Source organism: Megascapheus bottae, chromosome 6, assembly GCF_031878675.1.
Source record: "Megascapheus bottae isolate mThoBot1 chromosome 6, mThoBot2.hap1, whole genome shotgun sequence".
NCBI lineage: Eukaryota > Metazoa > Chordata > Mammalia > Rodentia > Geomyidae > Megascapheus > Megascapheus bottae.
Genome location: NC_143514.1, coordinates 42904095 through 42928695, shown reverse-complemented (window position 1 = coordinate 42928695; position 24601 = coordinate 42904095). Strand labels below are relative to the sequence as shown.

General features: G+C 37.4%; 1 protein-coding gene across 13 annotated transcripts in view; it reads right to left on the bottom strand.

Annotated features, from left to right (window-relative positions):
* Nucleotides 1-24601, bottom strand: part of Dock7 (dedicator of cytokinesis 7) — a 156493-nt gene that overhangs the window by 14592 nt on the left and 117300 nt on the right. For 7 of the 13 annotated variants that reach the window (XM_090334707.1, XM_090334709.1, XM_090334711.1 and 4 more), the window contains 9 exons: nucleotides 22558-22654; nucleotides 20621-20755; nucleotides 19731-19883; nucleotides 17487-17645; nucleotides 16168-16268; nucleotides 13547-13739; nucleotides 9975-10118; nucleotides 6364-6495; nucleotides 4440-4454 (listed from right to left, as the gene is read on the bottom strand). In XM_090334707.1, coding sequence (XP_090190833.1) covers nucleotides 4440-4454; nucleotides 6364-6495; nucleotides 9975-10118; nucleotides 13547-13739; nucleotides 16168-16268; nucleotides 17487-17645; nucleotides 19731-19883; nucleotides 20621-20755; nucleotides 22558-22654 — 1129 coding nt within the window. Of the gene's footprint in view, nucleotides 1-208; nucleotides 2766-4439; nucleotides 4455-6363; nucleotides 6496-9974; nucleotides 10119-13546; nucleotides 13740-16167; nucleotides 16269-17486; nucleotides 17646-19730; nucleotides 19884-20620; nucleotides 20756-22557; nucleotides 22655-24601 lie in introns of those variants that run through there. The other 6 variants (XM_090334708.1, XM_090334710.1, XM_090334713.1 and 3 more) reach the window with 2 other exon arrangements.

Here is a 24601-nt window from a genome sequence, read left to right as displayed (position 1 = left end):
CCCGAGCTGGCTTTGAACCATAATCCTCAGATCTCAATTTCCTGAGTAGCTAGGATTACAGGCGTGAACCCCTGTGGCCTTGTCATACAAGAGTATATAAAAATAATAATTTGTTCATGACCAGTAAGGAATGGAAGAGCCGAAGTTAAACCCTAGTGTATTTAAACCTGAATCTGAAGCTCTTAATTAGTAATTATCATGACCTTTGATATGTTTTTCACCTCTCTAATGCTTTCCTTAAAAATCTTGTGATTTTTCCCTAAGTAATTCATTTTAGAACTCTTTATATTACAGCATGATCCGCCATAATAACTGTGTGTGTCTGTATGCTTTTCTCATTTTCTCTATATAAAAATGAAGCTGGTGGTTTATCTACTGAGCATATGCCAGTCAGAATTTGAATCCAGACCATTATATGTCCTTTACTCCAGGAAAAAAAAAGGCTTACCTAATACATTTATGCATTAAATGTTTGCTGACCATATCTTTCTTTTGCTCCTCAAAGTTGCACAAAGGACAGAATAGAAATCAGTGGTATATCTTCTTATCAGGTGTTCCGTTTCAGTCTATACCAGTTATCAGAGAGGTAATCAACTTCTCCCGGTAATAACAGGATTTTTCCATGAATTGTTTTCCTTCATTCTCTTATTCCTGGATGTCTTATACCTCTATCTAAATGCTTCTTAAGGAGTGTCCTTGTCCTAATCAGCTATCTAAAAGCACTTGTTTTATGTTCTACCTTCTTCAAATTTTTTTCTGCTTTCTTCTTTCAGTCATTTCTTTTTTCTATTACAGTTTCCTCTTTCTAATTTGATTAAACTCTCGTTTACCTGGATGAATTACTTTATTTCACTCAGCATCAGGGTGGATGAAAGCCTACAAAATATGACTAAAGCAACAGACCAGAGCTATCACAATAGTTTTGGAAGCATAAATATCAAACATTGATTCATATTCATGTTCATCCTGTCTAGGAATAAATGTTAAGAAACAATCACTTTGTATAGTTCAATATAAAAAATGAGGACAACCTATGGTTCTTTAGAAATTTCGTACAGTAGCTTTTTTTTTTTTTTTTTTTTTTGCCAATCCTGGGCTTGGGCTCAGGGCCTGAGCACTGTCCTTGGACTTTCTCAAGGCTAGCACTCTACCACTTAAGCCTCAGCACCACTTCCAGCTTTTTGCTACGTATGTGGGGTACCGAGGAATCGAACCCGGGTCTTCGTGCATGCTAGGCAAGCACTCTACCACTAGGCCAAACTCCTGGCCCTACAGTAGCTTTTTTTCTAAGTTTATTTTTATTTTTTGCCAGTCCTGGGGCTTGAACTCAGGGCCTGAGCACTGTCCTTGGACTTTCTCAAGGCCAGAGCTCTACCACTTGAGCCATAGCACCACTTCCAGCTTTTTTCTATGTATGTGGTACTAAGGAATCAAACCTGGGTCTTCATGCAAGCTAAGCAAGCACTCTACCACTAGGCCAAACTCTACCCCATATAGTAGCTTTTTAAAGATAATCCTATATTTTATAGCTTTTCCTGGAGAGATTAGGAGACATATCTATTACTATGGTATGGTATTGTCTTTAAAGAATATTCTTTTCCTTCCTTCCTTCCTTCCTTCCTTCCTTCCTTCCTTCCTTCCTTCCTTCCTTCCTTTCTTTTTCCTTTCCTTCCTTTTCAATTTTTTTTTTTTTAATTTTGTCAGTCATGGGGCTTGAACTCTGAATTCTGGGCTCTTCGGCTCAAGGCTAGGACTCTACCACTTGAGCCACAGCACCACTTTTAGTTTTCTGTTGGTGGTTCCCTGGAGATAAGAGTCTTATGGACTTTCCTGCCTGGGTTGGATCTGAACCCCAATTCTCAGATCTCATCCTCCTGAAGTAGCTAGGATTACAGACGTGAGCCACTGGCACCTGGCTTTTTTTTTTTTTTTTTAAATTTTCCTGGGGTTTAAACTAGGCCCCTGAGCTTTTTTTACTTTAAGGAAGCCCTCTAACATTTGAGCCACAACTCCACTTTTGGATTTTTCTGGTAACTAATTGGAGATGAGAGTCTCCAAGGCTTTCCTGCCACTGCTGGCTTCAAACCACAAGCTTCAGATCTCAGACTGAGTATCAGGGCGAAATACCAGAGCCCAGCTAATTTTCTTTTTAATAGATGAAGTGTTACATCACTATGTTATCAATATTAGGGGATGAATTTTTAAATGGAAACTTGTATTGATGTACTTTTGAATGCAAATCAATCATTAATAAATATATAAAATATAAAATTACTAATTTTTTATGTAGAAATAACAAATTTCTCTTTTTCCTAAAAATAAAATGCATCCAAAAAATAAAAAAATAAACTTTCACTTTGGGAAAAAGTAAATAGCCATAAGACAGCTGTTAAGGAATAGCAAGTGGCACAGTAGATAACAGCCATTGATTCTGTAAGGTTTATAATTTATTACTTGCATACTATAGCAAATTTCAGCTATCATTTATACACATACATATATTCTGTCTCTCTCACACACACTTCAAAAAGTTTTGCCAAGTGAAATATATGTACTAAATAAAGCAAAAGCAGAATGCAAAAATGAAACACATTGCTAATACATAAACCCAGAAGTACTTTGATGTAAGCAAAGGGGTGAACTATCAATTCAAAGAGCCTTTCTACAATGTGTAAATTACCCTTACTGAATATTAATTCAATGAAAACTTCTATAAGAATACCAAGAAATTAGCTAGGAAACAGCTTTAAGAAAAAATGAAATTACTGGGGTTTTCAGAGTAACAAAGAAAAATATTTACAAGATAGGAACTTACCACAATAGACAATAGTAAAAGTAGGGAGGAGGGTCAGCAACCAGGGGCAAGAGAGAAGAGAAAACAGAAAGCATTTTAATTAAGAAAATTTCAAAAACAATTAAGCAGCAAATGGCAGCAAACACAATTTATAAAATGCAAGCATCCATTTAAGTTTTACAGGGAATAGCAAAAAACAAACGTGCAACAAATTTAGAAGCTACAAAGCTAAAGATCCAGTAAAAGGTAGTGACAAAAATATTAACAAGGAAATAGTTTGTGCAACTTTTACCATGCAATAAACATGATGGAAGAATGGTATTAATGTCATAATCAGTGAAAATTATACCTTTCAGGGGTCGATTTAGCATCAAGCAGACTAGTAACAAACTGCTCAGAGGTTTCAACATATTCCTAATTTTCAGATAATTCTATTTCCTGTTAGAATATTCATAAAGAACTTATCTTTCAAAGATTACCACAGCAAGTCACTTTACATATGTCTTAATTGAGCTGTAGAGCTGAGGGATTATATTTTTGGTATTAATAAGATGACACACTCTGAAGAATTAAGGTAGATACATAGGAAAACTGCTGATTTCATCTAAAGAAAAGCAATGAATTCAGTAGTTCATTCCTGAGGCCTAAAATAAAGATTTTAATGCAAAGCCAAAGAGTATAGGCTAGTCAACATAAATCTGATTACAAAGTGAGAAGAAAAGGGATAACATTGTAAATATACCTAATGCTAAATAAATGTGATATACTACTATCTAGCTCTATGTCATCAGTACAAGTTAGAACATAATTTATAGAATTCTTTCCATTACAGAAAGATTAAGAAACAATGCTAATCAATTCTTTCTGGAATTTTCAAGACATATTTGATTTGTATTTTTCACAAGCCTTTGTACTAACTGGAAGCCTAAACAGTCTTCATTAAACACTAAAACTAAGCACTTAGTATATCAAGTGAAATTCAGCTTCAAAGTTCTCTATTTCTCCTTTACAACAAAATTTAACAAAAGTAAATTTCCTTTCTTGGTAGTACTTATGCTCAAAGTGAAGTAATTAAAAATCAAACTAATACAGTATTTCATCAAGTATAAGTTGCTTACATTCTGTCCACATTTTAGTATCCCAGTAGCTTTTAACTGATAGGATGCCACGACTTAATGTGACAGTATTTTTCTTTCTTAAAGTCAGATGCTAATGCAGTCCTAAGATTGATAGTATTTCAGATTAAGTGAAATACAGTATTTTCTATTTACACCTCTGAGCAATATCACATAAATCGACCTCTGTAAAATGAGGTGAAACAATATGGTTAAAAAAAAAGAAATCTGTGTGTAAATGTTGGTGAGGGAAATGTTTCAAACAAACTAAAGTGATGACAAAGTGGCTCATTTACCAAAGAATCTCATTAGTGTAACACTGGATTCCCATGCACTGCCTAAAACCTCTTAATAATAAATTCCTTAAAATATACTGTAGTGTTATAACAAAATTTCTTTGGTTAATGAATTCAGTTGGTAGCAGATAGCAACAGAATACCCACAGCTAGCACATGTGGGCAAAGCATTGGCATAAGAAATCTGATCAAATCAATCTATTAGTGTCTTTAACTAACTAAAACATTACCTACCTCCCAGCCAGTACTCTGTATAATAAAAAATAAAAAAAAGGGCAAGTCATAAAAAAAAAAAAGGAACAAAAAAGGCCAAAGGTAGTAAAATAGTATAAGGCACATATACTCTAAATTTTTCTCCATGTATATAATTTAACAATGTATTTTTAAACAGCATATTTGTCACTTAAGAACTAAAATAGTTTTATAAACTGCTTGTTCAAAATATATACCTAACCATTTGCCTTTTATTTTCATTTTTATTTATTTATTTTTTGTTGATCATGGGGCTTGAACTCTGGGCGTGGGTGCAGTTCCTGAGCAGTAGTGCCACTTCCGGTTTTCTGGTGGTTAAGTGGAGATAAGAGTCTCATGGACATTAGTACACAGGCTGGCTTTGAACTGCAATCCTCAGATCTCAACCTCCTGAGTAGGATTATAGGTGAGAGCCACCAATGTCCAGCCCACTGCCTTTTAAAAGCTAAGTTTTTAAAATACAAGTATAAAGTCCTTTTTAAGTAAAAATTATTGGGGACAAATTATTGGAGAAAAAAAATCAGCTGCTTGTTCCATATATACATCTTTATTAAATCTCGAAGGTGAGCTGTTGCTCTAATGACACTGACATAAATGGATGCAGATTTTTTGAAACTACTAGCTTTAGATATTACATATCTGACATGTGTAATTTGTAATTCAGAACTTCAGAAGCTAGCATGAGATTATTGTCACAGAATATGTACAACGGATTATAAAAAGAAACACCTGTTCTAATCATAAAACGTAGTCAAATCTTTGGCAGCTTCAATATTTTAATAGATGACAAAAGTTTCCTGGCGTAACAGACACAGGAGCAACCCTAGCTTATTTTTAGAATGTATTCATTCATTTATAAACAGGTTAGCTATGACAAGAAAGAGGTCAAGCTGATATACAATAAAGTAGGACTCATACTAAATACAAAAGTATAAGTCCTACTCCACCTCCTTTTCAGAGGATAGCAGGAGCAATGGGTAGTACAGGAAGGGGAACAGAAAAGTGAAAGAAGAGGTTCAACAGAACATTTCAGAGTGTTTCAGTGGGATCAAGAATTTAGTTTCAAGGATATCAATTGCTAGTAGTCTAATAGACTTCTTTTTTCTTTTTCTTTTTTTGTGACTTTGCCTGTCTGGGAGTTGAACTCAAAGCTTGAGCTATGTCTCTTAGCTTTTTTGGTCAAGATTAGGACTCTATCACTTGAGCCTCAATTCTATTTCTGGCTTTTTGGTGGTGAATTGGAGAGATAAGAGTCTATGGACATTCCTGCTTGGGCTGGCTTCAAACCATAATCCTCAAATGCCTCTTGAGCAAGTAGGATCACAGGTATGAGTAACCAGGGCACTGTTCTACTTCACATTTAAGCCAGGTTTAATTTGATTCATATTTTGTTGAATAACATGTAGATTATACAATAACCTATAAAGTACTAAAATCGTATTATTGAAAGAAATATACTTGTTTTATTCATTATTTTCACATTCAAAATATATTGTAAATAAATATCAAAAAACTGAATGTAAGATGTAGAAAAAGGTTAGTTGTACTAAAAATACAAAGACCTTAGTAAAGTTGCATATCATTTAATAAAAATTTACTTAAATGTAAAGACTAACAGTAAGTGACCAGAAACTAATTTAAAAATTAAATTCATAATTATAACCTGTACTGAAAGCAAAATAAATCATAAATTTGCTAAACAGTAACATAAAAAATATGAACAAAAAGTAAAGCCATGTGGAAAGTTTATAGTGACCATCGTCTTCTTTAGGTGCATCTGTTAATAATGAGTCTTGTTTTAGCCACAAACCATCATTTTAAATGGTCATTTAAGTGATTTAGTTTATTAGTACAAAGCAACACAAGGTTTCATCCACTTATAAAAATGAGAAATTGGAATCATTACCTGATGAACAATTTTGCTGAATGCTTCTTGAAGTTTGCCATGAATGGTGGATAGTTTTTTTGCATCCCGATTAGCTTCATGAATAGGAATAAGTACTTTATAAACCTCATTAACTGCTTCATACATTCCAGCCTATAAAAATAATGATTAATGTAGTGCTTTTTAATATCAATAAGAAAACAATTACAATTTATAAATTCACAATATTTTTGTTAAGACAATATCACAATCGAAGTTTTTCCAATAGGACCTAAAATTTGGCCAAAAAACTTTTAGACAGCCAGGCTTCCATGGCTCACACCTGTAATCCTAGCTACTCAGGAGGTTGAAATCTGAGGATCATGGTTCAAAGCCAGTCTGGCACTATAGAACATGAGACTTTTATCTCCAATTAATCACTAGAAAACAGGAAGTGGGGCTGTAGCTCAAGGTTTAGGATGGTAGCTTTGAGCTAAAGAGCTTAGGGACAGCACCCAGGCCCAGAGTTCAAGCCCCATAACCCACAAAAACCAAAAACAACTTTTAGACAATATATTATCTCTAGATATGCATGTGCAAGTAGGTATGTATATATAAACACATATACATACATGTATATCTCTATGGAATACAGATATATATTTATACAGAATGTAAGCAGATATTTTGCTTCTACCTACTTTATACTACTTCACTAAGGTAAGTTAAATATATACACGCATAATTATTTAATCATCTAAACCTTTCAGAAACTAATTGAGTAGAATTAATAAAATGGAATTATACTTATTACAGATACTCAGTTCACCTAAAACCAGATAACTTGTAGTCTCTCTCTTTCTCTCTTTCTTTTGCCAGTCCTGGGGCTTGAACTCAAGGCTAGCACTCTACCATTTGAGCCACAGCACCACTTCTGGCTTTTTCTGTGTATATGGTACACACGAATTGAACCCAACGCTTCCTGCATGCTAAGTAAGCACTCTACCACTAGATCATCCTCCCAGACTAACTTGTAGTCTCTTATAAAACTAAAATAATAATTCACTTTTCTAAAACATTTAATTGGCAAAGTAGTCACTTATTAGAAACCTACTCAAAATATCTTCAAATAAATAAATATATATTTACTTATTTTTTGTGTGCTGGTCCTGGGGCTTGATCTCAGGGCCTACATGCTGTCTCCCTTGGCTTTTGCCAACTCCACTTCTGGCTCTTTAGTGGTTAATTAGAGATAAGAAGCTCTTGCTTGGGCTGGCTTCCCACATTGTTCTGTAAATCTCAGCCTCCTGAGTAGCTAGAATTGCAGGCTTGAGCCACTAGTGCCTGGCTCACAGGATTATCTTTAAGGAATAATGTAGCTATAATAGTGAAATATGTTTAGAGTAACAATAAATATTTTAATCATAAGATTCACTGAAAAAAGAAATAGGTAATTATGTAATGTGTGGATTATACATATATAATAATATAGTATAATAATATAGTTACATATGAAAAGAATGAAATATATCTTTATTTTTTTTAAATTTATTTTGGGGTCATGGAGCTTGAACTCTGGGTCTGGGTACTGTCCCTGAGCTCTTCAGCTCAAGGTTACTGCCCTACCTCTTGAGCCACAGCACTACTTCTGGTTTTCTGGTAGTTAATTGGAAATAAGAGTCTCATGGACTTTTGTTCCAGGGCTGGATTTGAGCCAGGATCCTCAGATATCAGCCTCTTGAGTAGCTAGGATTATAGGTGTGAGCTAACTCGCCTGGCTCTTTTTTTGTTGTTGTTGGTTGTGGGGATTGAACTCGAGGCCTAGGTGCTGTCTCTGGCCTCATCAGCTCAAGGCTCATGCTCTACCATGCTGAGCCACAGTGCCACTTACTACGTTTTGTGGTTAATTGGCTAAGAGTCTCAAAGACTTATGTGTCCAATATGTCTTTAAACCTTGATCCTCCTGAGTAGCTAGGGCTGTAGGCGTAAGCCACCGGGCCCAGCTAAGAATGAAATATCTTAATATAGGCTACTACCACCCAAACTAAATGCAACAGTGTGAATTATTAAAATCACGCAAAAACACAAATACTTAAATATTCTGTCAACAGCAAAACCCTTTTTCCTCTTTGTTAGTTCAACTCAGTTTAGGGGAAGAACTGGGTTGGCCAAGGTCTTTAGAGATGTTTACAAAAGGATCTACAAAAAGATCTAATAATATTTTAAACCTCGAAAAATACTACTTTAAACAGTCATAATCATTATATTTAAATGAGATGGTTTTAAGTGTTGATGACAAAAATGACAATAACTGCAACCACACTAGTACTTGGAAACAGGCAGTGATACACACTTTACCTATATTAAATCATTTAGTTCAATCTAACAGTAGGCCCAAATAGGTACAATTATCAGATAATTGACTGCAGTATATTAATTTATACCTGAAATAATATAACTACTAAATAGTAGGGACAGGATTTGAACTTTGGTAGAATATCTACTAAATCTATGCACCTAGCCAATATATTGCTGAACAGAGATAAAGCCCAAAGGAATAAGAACTAATCAACTTCCAGTAGAGCAGCACTCCATGTTATCTCAATCTTCCCGCTTAAGTTCAGATACTTTTGTGTCTCCTAACCTGGTATTGGAATACTAAACAATAAGCAGAAAAGTCAGAGAATGTTGGTGAAGCTATCCACACAACTCCCAGAACTTCAGCTTTCTTTTTCTTCTCCTTCTTCCTTCCTCCTTTTCTTCTTCCTTCTTCCTATTGCCAGTCCTGGGGATCTTAGGACCCGAGTGCTATCCTTGGGCTTTCTCAAGGTTAGAGCTCTACCAGTTGATACACAGCACCATTTCCAGCTTTTTCTATGTATGTATGAATCTTTGTGCACGCTAGGAAAGCGCTCTACCATTAGGCAAAACTCCTGGCCCCTTTCTTTTCCTTTTAAAATGAATATCCTAGTCTATTCTACTCGACTGCTTCACATCCAGGTGGAAAGGAATAAAGATTAGGATTGCAGGGACTAGGAATTTGGCTTAGTGGTAGATTGCTTGCATAGCATGCATGAAGCACTGCGCTTGATTCTTCAGTACCATATAAACAGAAAAAACAGGAAGTGGTGCTGTGGCTGAAGTAGTAGAGTGCTAGCCTTGAGCATAGAGAGGCTCAGGGATAGAGCCTAGGTCCTGAGTTCCAGCCTCAGGACCGGCAAGAAAAAATAAATAAATAAAAAATAAATAGGGGGGGCCGGGAGTTTGGCCTAGTGGTTAAAGTGCTTGCCTAACATGCATGAAGACCCGGGTTCGATTCCTTGGTACCACATACATAGAAAAGAGCCAGAAGTGGTGCTGAGGCTCAAGTGGTAGAGCTCTAGCCTTGAGAAAGTCCAAGGACAGTGCTCAGGCCCTGAGCTCAAGCCCAGGACTGGCAAATAAATAAATAAATAAATAAATAAATAAATAGGGTTATATGATCATTGGGCAGCCAGGTAAGAGATCCAGGATATCTATTATCTCATATTTTTCTACATAACTCTAAATGCATTTAAAGGAAAGGTACGCTCACACAGCAGAAAACACAGCTCTGCACATCAATGATAATTCAGAGGTATAAAACTTAAGGAAGAAAATGAAAAGTCATCTACCATTGAGAAAGAAGCAGCTGCTTGCTCCAGTAATCCCACGAGTCCTGATTCAGTAAAGTACTTTCCAGAGCAGATACCTTCTTCATCTGGAGATACCACATCATCCGAGACTGCAGATTCTTCTAAAACATTAGATGAAATATTCTAGGGAAAACAAATTGAAAAGGTTTGTGAAAAGGAATTTCCTATCATGAAAAGTATATAGGGAAAGTTAATTGAAGATCATATATAGCTATTTGCTTAGCCTGGCATGGTAGTGCAGAGCTGTAATCCTAGCACTTGGTAGGTGGTAGTAGGAAGATCATGAGTTCTAGGGAAGCCTGGACTACAAAGTGAGTTCTAGACCAGCTTTGACAACATAAGGAGATCCTGCCAGAACCAACCACCATCAAAGCAATAATAACAAAAAGATCCTAATATCACACATTAAAAATCCAACAAGCATGGGCCGGGAGTTTGGCCTAGTGGTTAAAGTGCTTGCCTAACATGCATGAAGACCTGGGTTCGATTCCTCGGTACCACATACATAGAAAAAAGCCAGAAGTGGTGCTGAGGCTCAAGTGGTAGAGCTCTAGCCTTGAGAAAGTCCAAGGACACTGCTCAGGCCCTGAGCTCAAGCCCGGGACTGGCAAAAAAAAAAAAAAAATCCAACAAGCGGGTCAGGAGTTTGGCCAAGTGGTAAAGTGCTTGCCTAGCATGCACGAAGACCTGGGTTCAATTCCTTGGTACCACATACTTAGAAAAAGCCAGAAGTGGTGCTGAGGCTCAAGTGGTAGAGTTCTAGCCTTGAAAAAAATCCAAGGACAGTCCTCAAGCCCAGGGCTGGCAAAAAAAAAAAAAAAAAAAAGTTAAAAAAAAATCAAACAAGCAAACCAACCAACTAACCAAAAAATACCTATTACATGAGGAAAGCCAGGAAAATAGTTCTGTAGTAGAATGCATGCTTATCTATGTGTGAGCTCCTAAATTTGATCAATACTGTAACAGATAAAACTCCCAAAGCGGGTGGGGAGTATAGCCTAGTGGTAGAGTGGTTGCCTAGCATGCACGAAGCCCTGGGTTTGATTCCTCAGTACCATATACTTAGAATTAAAATTAAGCTGAGAGTTTGTATGTCAGATACATATCAATCTATAGAACATTATGTCTATAGAGTGCATATCCCATCATAGATTTTTATGTCTATGTAGTTATATTTATATATAAGATCATGTCGATGATCTTGAGTACCGGAATACTGAGTCATTGCTCTTGTATTGTTTGGATCTAATATCCACATATTAAGGAGACCATGTACCTTTTGTTCCTTTGGGTAAGAGCCTATCTTAAAAAAAAAAAAAAAAGTAAATAAAACAAACTCAGAAAATAATCAAATCCTAGATTTATCCTTCAATTTTTGTTTACCTGATCCAAAACTAATCAATGTTCATTGGAGATCTGCATTAACTGAGTATAGGCAAAACATTTAGTTTTCAGACAATAACTTGCTTTCTGCATTCTGATATTATTAGAATACATTACACTCATTCAAATTTGTAATATCCCAAACTTGCATGAAAAAGGTTTGGAGAGAGGGAAAGAATTTAAATAGTAAGCCAAAGATACATATCCTACTAGATAGTAAACTATCATCTTCGTCACAGTATTAATATAGTTTATATAAAAGATGCTGGCTTCTTGAGCTGAAGAGCTCAGGGACAGGGCCTAGGCCCAGAGTTCAAGCCCTATGACCCATCCCCCAACACACACACCAAGAATGCTAGCTGATTTAGTATGTTAAATACAAGTTTTGTGGGGGTATTTTTGTTTTTATGCCAGTTCTGGGGCTTAAACTCAGGGCCTGAACACTGTCCTTGGGCTCTCCTCAAGGCTAGCACACTACCACTGAGCCACAGAACCACTTTCAGCTTTATCTATGTGTGTGGTACCGAGGTATGGAACCCAGGTCTTCATGCATACTAGGCAAGTACTCTATCACTAGGCCAAACTCCCAGTCTGTTAAATAAATAAATAAATAAATAATTTTTTTTGGGGGGGGGGGGGAGGGTTGTCATGGGCTTGAACTTGGTCTGGATACTGTCCCTGAGTTCTTCAGCTCAAGGCTACCACCCTACCTCTGGGCCTGGCCATTGTCCCTGAGCTCTTCAGCTCAAGGCTACCGCCCTACCTGTGACCCAAGCCTCACTTCCTGTTTTCTAGAGGTTGATGGGAGATAAGAGTCTCAGGTCTTTTTGTGCCTGAGCTGGCTTTGAACCTTGATCCTCAGTCTCAGCCTCGTGAGTAGTTAGGATTACAGGCGTGAGCCACCACGCCCAACTTAAATATAAGTTTTAAGTGCAATTTTTTGGTAACTGAGTGAGATAATGATGTATAGTTAATGATGTATAGGTTACTTTGTTGAACTATGCTATCCATTTTACGATGTACCTTATGTTCTACATTTAAATATACACAAAAATTAATTAAAAATAGTTTTGAATGCTTGGGTGCTGGTAATTCATACCTGTAATCCTCACTATTCAGGATGCTGAGATTTGAGGATCTTGATTTGAAGCTATCACAGGCAGGAAACTGTAAGATTATCTCCAACTGACAACCAAGAAAGTCAGAAGTGGAGCTCTGGCTCAAGTGGTAGAGCACTAGCTTTGAGCATAAAAGCTTAGGGACAGCACCTAGGCCCTGAGTTCAAACACCAGGACCAGAAAAAAAAGTTTTCACTATGAATTCTGAGTGTTCTGCAGTTTTTAAATCTATGATTGATAACAAAGTAATAAAAAGGCAAATACAAAAATTATACATAGCACTGACAGATAATTCAGCAGTAAAGAACTGAGAGAAAATCAACAAGAAAATCTTTAAAAATGTATTAATGACATAAATAAGGTAAAGGCTCGAAGGATCACAGTTTGAGGACAACCTGGGGAAAAGTTTGGGAGATTCTCACTTCAATCAATAAAAAGCTGGATGTGATGGTGTTTGCCTGTCATTCTGGCTAAATAGGGTCAATAGGAGAACTCTAGTCCAGATAAAAATGAATGATACTATCTCAAAAATACCCAAAGTAAAAGGGGCTGGGGACATAGTTCGAATGGCAGAACAACTGGCTGAGTAAACACAAGACCCTGAAACCTTAGTACCACCCCTCATATTGCATTGATGGATTAAAAAAAGTTTAATGATAAAGACAATATTAATATGATTAATTTACCTTGAAAAATATTAGCTTGTCTATACTTCCTTCCTTTTTTTTTTTTTTTTTTTTTTTGGTCGAGGGGCTTGAATCTGGGCCTGGGCACTGTCTCTGAGCTCTTCAGCTCAAGTCTACTTGAACCAGAGCACCACTTCTGGCTTTCTGGTGGCTAATTAGAGTTTCAGGGACTTTCATGCCTGGGCTGGCTTTGAACTGTTATCCTCAGATCTCAGCATCCTGAGTAGCTGGGATTATAGGTGTGAGCCACTAGTGTCCAGCTTATACTTTATAAAAATAGAACTCTAAACAACAGTTTTAACTTTTAAGTTAAAACCCAAACTGGATATATATTGATTTTATGTAGAACCTGAAAGATTCCCACCTGAAATGTTACACATCCCACAGGAAGGTATTTCCGGTCCTCCAGCATGCTCAAATACTCAGCAACAAGTGCTGCTGAGTGGACAAGGCACTGAGCAGCTTCAGCATGATTGCTTCGCTCTGAGTGCTTGCCAGCCATGTTCTGCAACCAGGTTAATCGTAGATCTGGAGAGGTCTGGTATCCCTTAGCAATTCTAATTAGAATACAAATGGTTGAAATTAGCATATGTTTCTCAAGATGAGAGTTTAGATAGCTTGTTCAAAGTTTATCTAGACAAATTTCTGTACATACAACCTATTATGACAAGTTTCTTTTGTTTGCTGTTGGTTGTGGGACTTGAACTCTTGGCCTGGGTGTTGTCCTGAGCTCTTCAGCTCAAGGTTACCACCTTATCCCTTGAGCCACAGCACCATGTCCAGTTTTCTGGTGGTTATTGGAGATAAGAGTTTCTAGGACTTTTTAGTCCCTGGTCCGGCTTTGAACCTCGATCCTCAGATCTCAGTCTCCTAAGTAGCTAGGATTACAGGTGTGAACCACTGTGCCAGGCTTATTATGACGTGTCATTGTGTATTTTTTGAGAACTGTGGCATATGAAATGGACATTTTTTGTTGTTGTTGAGGGCAAAAAGAGACATGCTGTATTAAAATATTGCCATTTAGCAGTGCCTCAAAAGGCTAAATATAGAGCTCCGCTATGACCCAGCAATTCCACTACTTGGGATTTACCCAACCATCCAGAAACAAGGGCATACTAAATCCACTAGCACAACAATATTCATTGCAGCACTATTCACCACAGCAAAGATATGGAACCAACCTAGATGTCCCTCAGTTGATGAGTGGATCAACAAGTTGTGGTATTTGTACACAATGGAATTCTATGCTGCTGTCAGAAAGAATGACATTGCCCCATTTGATAGGAAATGGAAAGACAGGAAAAATCATATTAAGTGAAGCCAGACTCAAAGGAACTTAGGCTCAATGGTTTCCCTCATTCGTCATAATCAGTAGAAACCTTGGGCTCAACTAGCAGAGATCTGCAATAGAGCAAAATCTTGATACATAAGGCCATATAGTATGAAGCTAATTAAAAGGACCTCCAGGATATTGAAACAAAAGCCATATAACGAATGATTGTTGTCCTTAATGTACTATGTTGTCTCTCATCTCCTTTGCTGTCCCTTGGGTATCTCATATTGTTACAGTATCTCACTTTGTTATCTGATATATTGAATTTATTTGTATTTGGTTATTTGAAATTTGATAGGGAAGGGGGGAAAACCAAGATGGGTGGGGTGGGGAGGGGGGGAGGGTAATGGGTACCAAGACATGTGAAAGGGTATCAATGTATGTGAATTAATGCACCTTCTATCTGGCAAATATCATGTAACCCTTTTATTAATTACAATAAAAAATTTAAAAAAAATATTGCCACTTAGGAGACTACCAGTAAAGGAAAAAGATATGAGAATTAATGGGAACAGATATGCTTTACACTCAAGGAAGAAAAGACATATAAGCTGTTTTGTTTATCTTTAATAAATATGACAAAAATTAGGAAGTTTTACTATTGCATTTATCGAGATTCAATAGGAACACAGATTTCTCAAAATCTGTCATTTTCCCCTTCTTCCCCACCTGCTCCTCCTTCTTCTTTTTTTTTTTTTTTGCCAGTCCCAGGTTTGAGCTCAGGGCCTGAGTACTATTCTTGGGCTTTCTCAAGGCTAGAGCTCTACCACTTGAGCAACATCACCACTTCCTGCTTTTTTTCTATGTATGCGAGGAATTGAACCCAGGCCTTTGTGTATGCTAGGCAAGCACTCTACCAGTAGGGCTAAATTCCTGGCTCTTCTTTTTTTTTTCTTTTCTTTTGGTGGGGGGGCGCAATTTGAGGGCTTGACATACACTCTTGCTCAGTCCCTCATGGCTGGTACTCTGTTACTTAAGTCATGCCTCTGTTTCTAACTTTTTAGCTAGGATAACGTGCATGGGCCACTGTTGCCTGGCTATACTTTTCTTCTTCTTTTTTAAATTTCTATTTTTTTATACATAAAATAGAGGTTTGAGGCTGTCTTTAAAGTTTAGGACATAAGACCCCAAGATGTGTTAGAATTTAAAAAAACATTTTCTTATTTTTGTTATTTAAATCTATTACCATATTTGAGGTTCTAGGTTCAATCCCTAGCATGACAGGGGGGAAAAAGTATGAATAAAGTTATTAATGATTACTAATGAGGTGACAAATAGGATCCAAAAGATGTACCTAAGGTACATTTTGAGCTAGGCACCAGAGGCTCATACCCATAATTCTAGCTACTGAGGAGGCTGAGATTTGGATGAGTAAGTTTGAGGTGAGCCTGGTCAAAAAAGCTAGTAAAATTCCATCTCCTAAATAACTACTAAGAAACAGTTAGAGAAGTAGTTCAAGCAGTACAGAGCAAGCTGACTAGCAAACTGAGCAGCTGTGAGGTTCTAAATCCAAACACAGCAACAACAAAAGTATATTTTTCCTTTCAAATTACCATTAGAAAAAAAACCACTTAATCTGTATAATTTGTTTTTCATCTAATGCCATCCATGTGCCTTATTAAGCCATTACACAAAATACTGATAAACAATACCTGTACATTAGATCAATCAACATTTCAGGATCTTCCTGGTGTTCTTTCATTTTAACAGTATCAGAAAGGATCATATGGAGATTGAAAACCAGATCTTGAACCTGTAGAATTATATAAAAATGTTTATGTTTCATTCTTTTATAAGAACTAAATTAGTTTGGGAGATATTTCAAATAAACACCTAAAGTTGTACAAGGGAAAAATATGTTAGGGCATGGTAAGAGTAATAAATAACTTCCTCAGCAGACTACGTTTTTCCTTTTTTGTTGTTGTTGTTGTTGATTGTGGGGTTTAAACTTTGAGACTGGGAGCTGTTCCTGAGCTCTTCAGCTCAAGGCTACTGGCCTACCCCTGGGCCTGGGATCTTCATCTCAAGGCTACTGCCCTACCCCTGGAGCCACAGCAACACTTCCCATTTTCTAGTGGTTAATTGAAGATAAGTCTCAGGGACTTTAGTGCCCTGGCTGGCTTTGAACTATGATCCTCAGATCTCAGCCTCCTGAATAGGTAGGATTAAAGGCGTGAGTCACAGTGCCTAGCAATTTTCCATTTCTCTTGTCTAGAAACAAGTAGAACTTCAAATACAAACAAACTATATGAGTAGAGGAAATAAAGCGCACAAAGAGGAAATTTCCTTTTAATATTTCTTTACTAAAAGGTAGCTTATAGAAACTAGTTTGTTAAGGTAAATTGCTTGACATTTAATAAGTGGGAATAATGTTTCATAATAAAACTTTGGCTCATGCCTGTAATCCTAACTACTCTGGAGGCTGAGATTTGAGAAATCTCAGTTCATTGCCAGCCTGAGCAGAAAGGTCTCTTATCTCCAATTAATTACCAGAAAACCAGAAGTGGTAATGTGGCTCAAAGTGTAGAATGCTAGTCTCTAGAAAAAGAGCTCAGGGACAGTGGCCAGGCCCCCAGTTCAGGCTCCATTTCTGACCAAAAAAAAAGAAAGAAATACAAAGAATTCTCCAGCAAAAAGAACTGATTTAATAATCTGTAAAGTGCTTATTTAACAAAATAGAATTTTGAAAATAGCAATTAAGAAAGTATCATTTCTGGGCTGGGAGTTTGGCCTAGCGGTAGAATGCTTCCCTAGCATGCACAAAGACCTGGGTTTAATTCCTCAGTACCACATACACAGGGAAAAAAAAAAAAAGCCAGAAGTGGTGATGTGATTCAAGCGGTAGAGCTCTAGCCTTAAGAAAAAAACCCAAGGATAGTGCTCAGGCCCTGAGCCCAAGCCCAGGACTGGCAAAAAATAAAAAAAATAAATAAATAAATAAAAATAAAATAAAGAAAGTATCATTTCTGACCTGATCAGGAAATGTTGTTTCCCTTAATTCTAGATCTTCTTCAGCATATGTCAATATAGTCTTTAGAGAACGTCTTAAAAATTCTTCATTAAAGTTCTGAGATGTACCCACCAAAGAGGATAGTGACATTGTTACCTGCATCTTAACCCTGGCAAAGTTCTGTAACAGAGAAAATAGAAAGTCAATTTTTGATTCAGTAAAGTTTAAAACCAGTGTATTTGCCCATTGGTAAACTAGGATGGGGGCAGGGTGTGTGTGGCTCATTGGTAGACTGCTAACATGAACCCACTCCCTCACCCTCCACCCCCAAACCTGGGGCTTGAACTCAGGGCTTGGGTGCTATCTATAAGCCTCTTTGGGCTCAAGTCTAGCTGGTGCCCTACCACCTGAGCCACAGTGACATTTCCAAGCTTTTTCTGAGTAGTTTATTGGAGATAAGAGTCTCAGGGACTTTTCTGCCCAGGCTGGCTTCAAACCATGATCTTCAGATCTCAGCCTGAGGAGGAGTTAGAATTACAGGCATGAATCACTGGTGCCCAGCTTAACATGTACTTTTGAAAGTAATGAAATATAAAATTTAAATCTTATCTTAGGAAAGAAATAAAACAATTTTGCTGAATAACATGCTAAACAGGGGTTGAATAAATGCTATGTGTTGAAGTTGAACCAGAAATTGTGCTTATTTAAGATACAGTGCTACAAACGATAATAACATTTTACAGATGAGGTTAAGAAGCTGACTTCATGACTTTTTTTCCTTCTTTCCTTTTCTCTTTCTTTCTTTCTTTTCTTTTTTTTAAAAATAATTATCATCTTTAAGTAGTTGTTCAAAAGAACTGTAATTATGGGGCCAGGAGTTTGGCCTAGTGGCAGAGTGCTTGCCTAGCATGCACAAAGACCGGGATTTGATTCCTCGGTACCACATACATAGAAAGAACTGAAAGGGGTGCTGTGGCTCAAGTGGCAAAGCGCTACCCTTGAGAAAAAAAGCCCACGGACAGTGCTCAGGCCCTGAGTTCAAGCCCCAGGACTGGGAAAAAAAAAAAGATGTAATTCAACAAAGCAATTTGTGAATACAATGTCTTGATCAATGTCACTCTTTTCAACATTCTCAACCACCTCCCCCAACCCATCCTTTCCTTTACTTCTCTTAATTGCTTAAGCTAAATATTGAATTCTTTTCCTTAAAAATATAATTTGATGGGCCAGGAGTTTGGGCTGGTGGTAAAGTGCTTGCCTAGCATGTACGAAGATCCAGGTTTGATTCCTCGGTACCACATACATAGGAAAAAAAAAAAAAGCCGGAAATGGTGCTGAGGCTCAGGTGGTAGAGCTCTAGCCTTGAGAAAGTGGCTGGCAAAAATAAATAAATAAATAAATAAATAAAATATAATTTGTTGTCATTAAAATGTCGTACAGATGTCGTGAGGGTATCATCTCACAATTCAGATGTGTACATTTCTCTTCTGGACAGTGGCACCTCTTCCTTGGCTTTCTCTCAGTCTCACTGTCCTGTCCCTGCCCACAAATTACTGTGGTATTGGAGATAAATGCATGGTTTTGTGCATTCTAAGCCTGTGCCTCATCACCAAATTCTTTCCCATCTCATACATAACAAATTCCTAAATTACAATCATAATTATGAAACCGAGATATTTAAATCTTAACTTGATGATAATTAAAATCTTAAATAGCTCAACATTTATATTCTAATATATATCTGGTAATAAGACAGGATATAGACTGTAATATGTAAAGATGCACATAATTTTTGTATAGTAAGCAAAGTTAGTAATAAGGATTCTTTTGAAGCTATCCATACAATGAGAAATATCAAGACAGCCCCAAAAAAGATGGGGCTCAGAGGTAGAACGTGTGTGCAAGAGCCCTGGGTTCATCCCCAGCACTTGGGGGGGGGGGAGATTAAGCCTAAATTTAAATATAAAAAGCCTACATATTGCTCCAAAAATAATTCGTAATTATCTGTAAGTGTTTATATTTATTTATTATTATTATTTTTTTGGCCAGTCCTGGGGACTGAACTCAGGGCTTGGGCACTGTCCTTGGATACTTTTACTCAAGGCTAGTGCTCTGCCATTTGAGCCACAGTGCCACTTTCAGCTTTTTCTGTGTATGTGGTACCAAGGAATTGAACCCATGCTTTCTGCATGCTAGGGGAGCACTCTACCACTAGGTCAACCTCCTGGCCCCAAAGGTTATAGTTACCATGAATACGATACTTACATTCCCAATCTCAAAATTTTGTCTCATGAGTAGGTATAAGGAGGCACTAGCGTGTGACCTTATTGTACTGATGCTGCTGCTACAGTGTCGGAGAAGCCGGAGACATAAATCAGCACACTGTTCTGTCTCTTCTTCAAACAAGAGTTCAGGAAACTGTAAAAACAGAACAACACTGAATTTACATGGTAAAAGAAACGTTTCTGAGATATGCTAAGATCACCTGAATTGAAAATCTGGCAGGTTAGCCCAGAAATTAAAATGGCTAAGTAATAATGTTAACTAATGTTCATCCTTATGGGTTCAAATACTGGAGACATCATCACTTAAATGTTAATAGTGTGACCTTGGACAAGTTTTCTCATCCATAAGACAGGCCTGACTATACTGAGATAATTACACGGCTCCTATTATCTGATGAGTAAAACCCCAAGACAGTAACCAACATATAAGAACTCTTAACAGGGGGCTGGGAGTGTGGCCTAGTGGTAGAGTGCTTGCCTAGCATGCACAAAGACCTGGGTTTGATTCCTCAGTACCACATACATAGAAAAAGTAAGAAGTGGTGATGTGGCGCTCAAGTAGTAGAGCTCTAGCCTTGAGAAACCCCAAGGACAGTGCTCAGGCCCTGAGTCCAAATCCAGGACTGGCAAAAAAAAAAAAAAAAAAAAAAAAACAACTATAGCAGGGTACTGGTGGCTTATGCTTATAATCTTAGCAATTCAGGAGACTAAGACCTGGAAAGAGGGAAAATCCCTAGAGGGAGGTAGAAGACACAAAGAGGAACCTAGGGTCTTAGGTCATTGTCAAAATTTAAGAACATATATATTAACTAACGAATGTTTCAAATGAATTTAAGCAATATTAAAAAGAAAGCAAAGACAGATACCTACCTTTGAAACCAGGGCTCTCTGTGTAGCAAAACAGTGTTGCAGATAAACAGCACTTTGGTTACAGGCCATGCTGTGGAGTAGCACTTTCAGTACTCCACCAAGAATGCTCTCTTTAGATTCTGTTACAGAAACTGTCTAAAATTGAAAAATAAATACATAAAATGGACATGTACCTGCAGTGAGGCTGGGAAGATAAAATATGTATAAAAAACAAATTTTTAGTAGGTACAGAAAAAAAATAACCGAGCTCAGAAGACTTCAAGAAGAAGTTGAACAGGATTTGGTTAAAAGAAGAAAAAAGTGGACGGAATTTAAGGGAAAAATAAGGAGAAATGCAAGGAATAAGGATGTACAAAAGGTGTGCTCTAGGAAAAACAGTAAACAAACAAAAGTAACTTGAGGGTCATGTAGAAAGCAACTAGACATCAGGTTGAAAAATTACAGTGATGCTTTGCAGAGAGGAGAATGTTGGCAAACCAATAAACAATTCTTTCCTTCATCATGTAAGAACAGAAATCCTAGATTTTAGCTGGGGACTTTGAACCTAGCTACAGACAAAGTGAACAAAAGATTAATCCTCTGAGACATGTTCCCCAAAACGAAGTGCACTGGCTTCTGCTCCTTTCTGCTGACTGAAATGCAAACGTCAGGGCTGGAGGGTTTTTTTTTTTTTTTTTTGCCAGTCTTGGGCTTGGGCTCAGGGCCTGAGCACTGTCCCTGGATTTTCTCGAGGCTAGGGCTCTACCACTTGAGCCACAGCACCACTTCTGGCTTTTTGCTACGTATGTGGTACCGAGGAATAGAACCCGGGTCTTCGTGCATGCTAAGCAAGCACTCTACCACTAGGCCAAACTCTCGCCCCTCCCCCCCCCGCCTTTTTTTTTTTTTTTTGCCAGTCCTGGGCTTGAGCTCAGGGCCTGAGCACTGTCCTTGGACTTTCTCAAGGCTAGAGCTCTACCACCTGAGCCTCAGCACCACTTCTGGTTTTTTTCTATGTACGCGGTACCAAGGAATTGAACCCGGTACTTTGTGCATGCTAGGCAAGCACTCTTCCACTAGGTCAAACTCCCAGCCCAGGGCTGGAGTTTTGAACAAGTGTCTCACATTAGGTGCCTTGATTTATTACTTCTTTTGGTCCTTTTTCTTCTGGTGGATTTACATTTACTTCAACTAATAGAGTACCCAATCACAAAAAAATCTTCTAAGTTTCCTACTTTATATCATTTAGGCAGTCAAGAAATTCAGGTATTTATGCTTTGAAAATTTCAGTCAAGATAATAAAAAGTAGTTTTAATTTTATTATTTTTTTCTTTTCTTTTTTTTTTTTTTGCTAGTCCTGAGGCTTGAACTCAGGCCCTGGGCACTGTTCCTAAGCTTCTTTTGCTCTATCACTTGAGCGACAGCACCACTTCTGGCTTCTTCTGCTTTTGTGGTATCAAGGAATTGAACCCAGGGCTTCATGCATGCTAGGCAAGCACAATATCATTAAGCCACATTCCCAGCCTATGAGTCATAAACTTTATAAATATCCTCAGAGAATAAACAGTTGAAGCAATAGGAAAAGGAGCATTTTGTAATTAGAAAATTATTTATGGGGCCGGAAGTTTGGCCTAGTGGTAGAGTGCTTGCCTAGCATGCAGGAAGACCCCTCTTCGATTCCTCGGCACCATGTACATAGAAAAAGCTGAAAGAGGTGCTGTGGCTCAAGTGGTAGAGTGCTAGCCTTGAGAAAGCCCAAGGACAGTGCTCAGGCCCCAAGTTCAAGGCTGGGGACCGGCAAAAAGAAAAAAAAAGAAAATTATAAGTAAAGACTGCTAAGAACTAAACTTTTAGAAAGGGTATTGTCCTTTAAATGTAATTATTTGACTCAATAAATACTTTCTTCCCCATTCCAGTTCACAAAGTCTGTACTTTAAATTTCTGTTTTAGGTTCTTACCTGGACAACAATCTCTAATGTATCTAAAATGATTAAGTTTGCTTCAGTAGCAAGGTTTCCATCAATTAGTGCTTCATGTTCAATTTCTGCTCTTGACCTAATACAAAATGTTATAAGAAATTATATTTCTATTTTTAAAAGCCATAAGGAACTACAACTTAAAATGCATAGAAATGATAATCTTGAATCTTTATCAATATTTGTCTGAAAACTGTAAGAAAATAAGAAAGAGATGGTATTTCATATATTAAAATTGTTTTGAGCTGGGCAATGTTGGCTCACAACAATAATCCTAGCTACTTAGGAGAATGAGATCTGAGGATCCCAGTTCAACGCCAGCCTGAGTAGAAAAGTTCATGACACTTTTATTTGTACTTAACAGCAAAAAGTAAAAAGTGGGGCTATGGCTCAAGTGGTAGAATGCCAGCTTTGAGCAAAAAAGCTAAGAGACACATAATGTCAGGCTCTGGGTTCAAGCCTTAGTAATAACATATGTACACACATGTACATGCATACGTGTTCATAAACACACACACACACACACAGACACACACACACACACACACACACACACACACACACACACACACACAGACACTTTACCCTGTATTTTGTTGTCTTTGTTAAAGCACATTTTCTCACCTGACTACAGAAGCACTATGTCACCATAACAGTATAAAAGTTTATGCTTTAGCTTTCACACATTCAGCAAACATACTGCTTTATTCTGAATGGCACAGACACTAGGTGGTGCTATGCGGACTTACATTTAAGACAGCTTCATTCAAAATGTTTCACATTCATCATAGCATTTCAAAACTTTCAGTTTGTTTGTTTTTCCAATTCTGGGTTTGTGGACTGTCCTTGAGCTCCTTAAGCTCTATTCCTTAAGCCACCCGCTTTTTCAGTAATTAACTGGAGATAAGAGTCTCACACTTGGGCAGGCTTTGAACTGTGATCCTTAGATCTCAGCCTCCTGAACAACTAGACTTTTAGGTGTGAGTCACTAATATCTCACTTCAATGCTTTTATTCAGGATAAAAGCACTTCCTGAGATTTTTACCTCATTTTCTTTTAATTTTTGATATACTTATCATATAGCTTTGTCAAGAATATATGAAATCACATATTAGAAACAACTTTGAGGAAAAACTGAGGTAAGAGTTATGTTAATTAGCCTAATAGCAGTAACCATTTCATAACTGCAAACATATATAAAAGTCATTAAATATTGTATATATTTGCTTTGTTTGTTCATTAAAACTTAATAAGGAACGTGGGGAAGACAAATAATACAAAACAATTTGATACAGAAAACAGTTGCTGAAAGCATTTTCTAAGATTTATTGAAGAAAATGGGTTTTTACACAGCTAAGACATTTTCCTTCCCCATAACACATGAAAAATTCTTCCCCCACATATTCTTTAAAATTTAAAAATCAGAGGCCAGGAGTTTGGCATAGTGGTTAAGAGTGCTTGCCTAGTATGCACGAAGGCTCGGGTTTGATTCCTCAGCACCACATTCATAGGAAAAAAAGCTAGAAGTGGTGCTGTGGCTCAAGTGGCAGAATGCTAGCCTTGAGTAAAGCCCAAGGACAGTGCTCAGGCCCTGAGTTTAAGCCCCATGACTAGCACAAAAAAAAAAATTAAAAAAATTAAATATAAATGTTCTACCTTCTAAAATCTGAATGCCTAATAGTTATAAATAAGAGTGCTGGTGGCTCACGTCTGTAATCCTAGCTACTCAGGAGGCTGAGATCTGAGGATCATGGTTCAAAGCCAGCCCAGGCACAAAGTCTATGAGATTCTTATCTCCAATTAACCACCAGAAAACCAGAAGTGACACTGTAGCTCAAGTGGTAGAGCGGTAGCCTTGAGCTGGAGACCTCAGGGACAGCACCCAGGCCCTCAGTTCAAGTCCCACAAGTGACCAAAAAAAGAGTAAAATTTAACCATGTTCATTTTATATTTGAAATCTGAAAAGACCATTAGAAATATCAAATATAAGCCAGGTGTTGGTGGCTTATGCCTATAATCCTAGCTA